This window comes from Octopus sinensis, linkage group LG1 (assembly GCF_006345805.1).
Source record: "Octopus sinensis linkage group LG1, ASM634580v1, whole genome shotgun sequence".
Classification (NCBI taxonomy): domain Eukaryota; kingdom Metazoa; phylum Mollusca; class Cephalopoda; order Octopoda; family Octopodidae; genus Octopus; species Octopus sinensis.
Window position 1 is genome coordinate 72,499,287 of NC_042997.1, and position 7,500 is coordinate 72,506,786.

The following is a 7,500-nucleotide window of genomic DNA, read 5'->3' on the forward strand; positions in this document are numbered from 1 at the left end:
ATGTTCTAACGACAGAATTACTACAACTACCCAGAATCCATCGAAATGAGAACGTACATGATAGTATATACTTACATACAATTATATGAGCCACTGTTGTATGCATTTATACACCATACACATTTACACACAGACACATATCTACATGTATACATGTATGCACGTACATGTACACATACACACCCTCACTCCCACTCTCTCTCTCTCTCTCTCTCACACACACACGCACGTACGCACGAATGCACACATATCCTACATATATTTATAGGAAAATTATGTCTTAAAACGAATTGAAAATTAAAAAAAAATCAAATCTACTCTAATTTCATACCTGTATCAAGAATTCTAAAAGTATAAAACACTTTAAATATTTAATATTAACATTTTATACAAATGGCTTCTTCCTTTTTATTTCTCTAGGGTTCAAGGGGAATATGATATCAGATGAGCTTGAGACTGAGGCTGAGAAAACAGAGAATTTAGAGCTGGAGACACCAGGTATGAACTAAAAACAGACACACATACATACGTATGCATTTATGTATATATTATATATATATCATTAATAAAAGTTAGGGAATATACTAATTTCAAGCCAACAGGGAAAAAATTCCATTTAGCACACTAAATCAAAGATACACAATATATTATACATATATAGAATTTAGAGGCAAACTGCTATTTAGTTATTCAATCAATACTGAAACGATATTATCTATAATAACCACATAGAAATTAATTGAATAGATTATAATAATTATTCTAAAAATCACAAAACAAATCAAACATTATATTGACTACGCGCGTTTCATGACTAAATATATAAATCGATAATTCTATTTGAAAATATATAGCCACTCTTCAGGTAAAAAAATAACATAAGATAAATGAAGATATTTTAATTAAACAATAAAGATATAAATATATGTATGTCAACAGTAAATAATCTAATAAAATTTTACAATATTAATGTAAAGTAAATACATAACTTATTGAGGAAAACCAGTTAAATGAAATTTTAAACTTTAAACTATCAATCTAGCGTTGTAAAAAAATCTATCTCGTTAAACGTGACGTAAGCAATAAATATACAATAAACATAAAGATATATGTATTTAACGATAAAAATATAAATAAAAATAAACAAATAAACGTGACATAATATACCATTTACGGGGAAATAATTCTAAATTCTCAATGATTTAAAACTACATTATATGTAAAAAATATATATAATAAACTAAATACTCTTTACTCTTTTACTCTTTTACTTGTTTCAGTCATTTGACTGCGGCCATGCTGGAGCACCGCCTTTAGTCGAGCAAATCGACCCCGGGACTTATTCTTTGTAAGCCCAGTACTTATTCTATCGGTCTCTTTTGCCGAACCGCTACGTGACGGGGACGTAAACACACCAGCATCGGTTGTCAAGCAATGCTAGGGGGACAAACACAGACACACAAACATATACACACACACTTATATATATATACATATATACGACAGGCTTCTTTCAGTTTCCGTCTACCAAATCCACTCACAAGGCATTGGTCGGCCCGGGGCTATAGCAGAAGACACTTGCCCAAGATGCCACGCAGTGGGACTGAACCCGGAACCATGTGGTTGGTTAGCAAGCTACTTACTACACAGCCACTCAATATATATTCTTCAATTTATTTTATTAATCCCTTGGTTTAATCTTATTCTAGTTATGTTCATACATTACATAACCTACAACTAATTTATACTTATTATACTGCTACATAATGTAACTACATAAATTAATAACATAAATCAGGGTATATATATTCACAAATTATTTAAACTTACTATATAAATAATTCGACCTATGTCTACATTTAATTTTCCTCTCATCTTGGTAATTAATCAGTTGTTTTTTAAATAGTAAAATCTCTATAAATTCCTTTGTACACAGTAAACAAAAATTATTACCCATTCGATAGGATTTAGCATTACAAATTATCTCCCATTTTAAATTATACTTAATTCCTTTAGATTTTAATTCCCATATATATTTGCTGAAGCCAGTAGAATTAATCAATGTTTCATTCTTAAATGAGTGCATATGTTGAGCCACCCTTAATTTAATTTTATTTGACGTCGACTCCACGTAAATCGCGTTTATATTATAACTATTCCTATTAATATTATCCTCTATCAGAGTCACTACACATTTATATACTACATCAACCAAGTTACATTTATTTTAAAATTTACATTTCGTAATATCTCTACATGTACAATTAATTAAATTCTGGTCATATGTATTGTTGGAATTAGTATGTAATTTTTTAATATAAAATTATTCAGCTTAAAACTATTAAAAGATGAAATAATGTTACCAGCATTATTGGTAGTAGAATAACCAACTCCAAAATTATTACTAGAAAAATGTTATTATATTTTTTATTATCTACAATGAATAATTCAATTAGTTCTAATATATCTTTAATAATGTTTGTTCAAATTTGAGCCCCATAAGGAATAATTAACTAAATTTTGTTCTTATTGTTAACATTACTTTTATTAATTATATTATTGTATTTCTTATTATCATTAACCACATTAAATTTATTCTTATCTTTTACTCTTTTATTATATTTATTTTTTGTATTATCATAATACCTATTATGAAAACCATAATTAACTGAACAAAACTTATCATAATTCTTAATATTAGGTTTATTATTATAAATATCATAAGAATCATTTATATTATTATTTTTTATATTATTATTAACTCTACAATTATTAAGGAATTTAATACTTTTATTATATCCCACCTCCCTCAAGGTTTCATTATAATAAGGTGCGTGTTTTTGGAAAATCTCAAAATTAGAAGAAAGGGCCGAAATTCTTTTTCCTATATTATCTATCAACGATTTTTTAATTGAGGGTAGGTGATTACTATTGGCATTTATATATCTAAGGTTTTCATTAATTTTATGGAATGGTTGGGTTTTCCCTGTTATTGAATTAAAATTAAAATCTAAATAATTAACACCATACTTCTCTTTATCTATAATAATACCTAATCCATATCTTTAAAAAAAGTTTCCTCTTATATATTTCTAGTGTTCTTATATATTTCTAGTGTTCTATTAGTTATTAATAAAAGGTCATCCCTATATAATCCACCCTCCAGATTTAATTTTTCTAATTGAAGTTCTGATAATAAGTAAATACCTACTAAATCAGTCACCTGGGCAGAATAGGGTGCCCCAAAGGTGTATCAAAATAATCTCTAGTATCCTTCCTAGCTCACAATTTATTTTTATATCTAATCAACGATTTTCTAGCCGCTTTAACTGCCTTAACTTCATCATAAGTCATTCCAACCTTATTTATTGCATAAATTAGGGCCTTATTGAGTACTATCTCATTTATAGAAGAATAATAATTATCTATATCTATTTGAATGAATTTATATTTATTTTTATCTTTAGTATTATTAAACCATTTTAAAGTATCATTAGTACCACTCCAAAGTTTTAGATAGTTAAGTTCATTTACTCTATTAATATAATTATCTAAAATGATCTGACTTAACTTACCTAGATCTGTTTTACATGGACAAATAAGTCTAACTTTTGGGTGAGAATAAAAATTATTTTTGTGGTCTTTTAAAGTAATTCTAGGGTGCATAGGTACATAAGGTTCAGTTTTATTGTCTAACTTATATTTCATCATGATTAATTTAGAGACTTTATTTATATTATTAAGAGTATTTTCAGGAACAATTTTATATTTTTTATTTATTTCTTTTTCCAATAAACTATCATATAATTTAACATCCAGTTTATACATGTTCCTAGTTTTATCTGATTGTACTATAATTCGGTCCATGCTTCTCATTTCTTTTATTTTTATAGATAAATTTCATCCGCTGACAAATGTTTCATTGACCAAGTACTGTTATTTGGATTTCTTTAGGTGGTGAGAAATAGAATGCGGGTCTCCACGTGTTGCTATTGTATTAGTAGCCTTGTCATCTTCCTTTAGAAATATGGCACTCTGGGTGGTGGTTGTTGTTTGCTAGTCTTAATTTTATGCAGATCAATCTAGGATCAGATGGTGAACACACAGAACTACCGTTGGCTTACTGTGTCCCTAAAACATGTACCGAGAGTGATAAAAATCAAGCATCCAATGATATCATGATGTTTGGAGTGATTACTAGTGATGACGACGTTATGACTCCATCTTCCCACATGGCCTCACACTCAACATGGAGGCCTACATCAAGTATCTGGAGGAGGTAGTGCTGCCATGAGTCAAGAGGGTGGCTGCTGGAAGACCATATGTCTGGCAACAGAACTCTGAACCATGCCACACAAGCAGGAGAACTTAGTCATGGCTGTCAGACAACTTCTGCGACCACATCACCCCTAACATCTGGCCCCATAACTCCCCAGACTGATTCTGTAAACTACGAAACAAATGGTAGTCTGAAGGATCAAAGTCGGGAGAATAAGTTGCATGTGGAATTTTTCCCAACCAAGCTCTTCGATCTTCTGTGATATGATCTCTGCAGTGTGGGGTCGCATATTGTCCTGATGAAACATCACTCCTTTTCGATTCACTAAAGTGGGTCTTTTTTTCTTCAAAGCTTGGTTCAAACGCTCTAATTGCTGACAGTAGATTTGAGCATTGATTGTTGCATTAGGAGGTAGCAATTCAAAGTGAATTACTCCTTGCAATCCCACCAGATAGAGAGAAGAACCTTTTTCCCATGACGTTCCCTTCTCGGTTGTGGTTGAGCTTTTCCCTTTAACCAAGACACTGTTTACGACGTTTACTATTTCGATAGAAGATCCATTTTTCGTCACCAGTCATAAGTCTATCCAAAATGGGTGAAATGAGTTCACGAGAATGGAGAGAAGAGCAGATGTCAACTCGGGATTTGCGGTTGCTTTCATACAATTCATGAGGCACCTATTTCCCAAGTTTAGGAACCTTTTCAAGTTGTTGAAGATGTCGATGAGCAGTTGTATGGTTTGAACTAAGCTTTATTGCCAATTCTTCAACTGCAGGACTTTCTTCAAGTAATGCCTCAAGGAGCTTATCATCAAACTCAACTGGACGTCCTGTTCGATTTTCATCTTCAAGGATGAAATCTCCACTTCTGAATTTTGCAAACCATCTTCTGCAAGTTCTTTCATTCACGCATTATTTCCCATAAACTGAGTGTATGTTTCGAGTTGCTTCATCTGCAGAGTTTCCTTTTTTGTACTCATAAAGTATTAAGTGCCTCAAATGCTCTTTGGATACTTTTATTTTAATTCTATTATTCTGTAAAATAATATTTAATAAGTTTAAATGTACACAAATGCATAAAAGTAATTTTTAATTCAATTAGAATTCTAAAATACTATTAAATTTCATTCAGTTGTAAAAAAAGTAAAATCGGACAGAGCTTATGGGGTGACCTGATATATATTATATATATATATATATATATCAGGCACCCCATAAGCTCTGTCCAATTTTACCTTTTATATATATATATATATATATATATCAGGCACCCCATAAGCTCTGTCCAATTTTACCTTTTATATATATATATATATATATATATATATATATATATATATATATATATATATATATATATATATATATATATATGTACGTATGTATGTATATATATATATAAGGTAAAGTAAATGTCTGCATGGGGCAAAGCATGCCCCATGCAAATATTTTGCGAGAAATATGTAAGCAGCCCACCCATGATGATTATATCACATTTCTAGAGAGCAGAAACATGTGTGGTTGAAGTGTTATCAATAGTAGTCCTTATGGGAAGACGAGTCTCCTCTTCAAGTCGACTTGCGTTTTCCAATCAGAGGTTGGATAGAAAATAGACCGCAAGTTATGTACTGATTTGAACTAAGGTGTAGTCTTTCTTTAAGAACATGAAACTCTTGTGTGGTGGTTACTGTTTGTTAGGTTTAACACATTTCACGCTTGTCCATTTGAGAATTTGTGAAAGCAGCTTGTCCTGTCACGTTACATAACGACCTCTCCCGCTTCCCCAGTGCAGGTGTTGCTCCACACTACTTGGTTGATGTGTCCATAGTTGTTTTATTGCTGGTAAGAGGTTAGTATTTTCCCTGGTCAGTATTTCAGAGTTTCCTCTAAGACAGCGGGCGGCGTTCGAGTGCTTAGACCAACCGTATCTATTACCTCTTGTGAGCAAGTCCTACTCTCTGTATAGTTATACTTTTCCTCTCAATCACGGATCCCTTGCACCATGATGACTCTCTTGCCACTGGCATTGGTATATTTCCACCTCTTGGTACTGTAGTGTTCAAGATGTAGCCTTCCCCGTCAAACTACTCCCCAAATTTCCTGACATTGCCCATATGATTCCATTTTCTTTACAATTTCCTAGAAATTCCACATTCTACAACACTTTATAATCTTGCTGTCATACCCGACTTCCTCATCTTCACAGAGAATCAATGTGTTGATTTCCTTAGCCTTCGTGGCCTTGAATTCTTTCAGCAATGAGGAAATTAGTTGGCGAAACTTAGATACCTTGAGCTTCAGATGGGCTGTCTCTCCATTGCCTCCACCCGGGTCATGCCAAATAATATTTCAAAAATAGTCACTGCAGCCTGGCTGTGATGCCATATTGGAAGCAACATACTTTGAACATTTCGAGTAGCTAAATTTTATCAAGTACCCTCATATATAAATTTGCCCTTACTCTCTTCAAGAGTTTAGCGACTATGTCTCTGTGCATATTTAATGTGGGCACTAAGTAGAAGCACTCATTTATACCCTCAGTTTCATCGCTTTTCATTTCTATTAAAATTTGTTCTATGTTTTTCGACGGCATGTCTTTTGTTTTCATGCAGTCTGTCGCGGGTTCTAAAACTGAGCTATAGCTGACCAAACTTTTAAAAATATTGAAATATTGAAATTGTATTGAAAACTGTAAATGTTTTAAAATAAAATATTATTTAAATGGTTTCCTCTATTCCATTTTTAGAATTCGAAGATATGATATCAGACGAGTTCGAGTCTGAGGCCGAAGAGACGGAGGATTTAAAGCTAGAGACACCAGGTATGAATTATGCATGCATGTATACATACATATATGCATGCATGAATGCATGCATACATGCATTCATGTATACATACATACATACATACATACATACATACATACATACATACATACATACATACATACACACATACACATATACAGACATGCATACATTCATACAAACATGCATGCATACATACTTACATACATGCATGTAGGCATGTCACAATCTCTATGAGAGATAACCAAATCAATCCGTATGTCAGATACTTTGTATGATTGTGAAATTTGTCGCAAATATTCAAATAACAAAAAGAAAAAAATCTTTAAATATTTAGTATTAAAACTTCGAATAATAACTTTCCTCCATTTCAATTCTCTAGAATTCGAAGAGGATACGATACCAGGGGAGTTAG

The 7,500-nt window shown here is 31.9% G+C and overlaps 1 protein-coding gene across 1 annotated transcript in view; it reads left to right on the forward strand.

Annotated features, from left to right (window-relative positions):
* Window positions 1–7,500, forward strand: part of LOC115212915 (neurofilament heavy polypeptide-like) — a 143,419-nt gene that overhangs the window by 261 nt on the left and 135,658 nt on the right. Inside the window, exons 2-5 of the mRNA XM_036500402.1 lie at window positions 421–498; window positions 6,008–6,127; window positions 7,025–7,099; window positions 7,468–7,500. The exon at window positions 7,468–7,500 is cut by the window's right edge and continues 45 nt beyond it. Of these exons, the coding sequence (XP_036356295.1) occupies window positions 421–498; window positions 6,008–6,127; window positions 7,025–7,099; window positions 7,468–7,500 (306 nt within the window). The remainder of the gene's footprint in view (window positions 1–420; window positions 499–6,007; window positions 6,128–7,024; window positions 7,100–7,467) is intronic.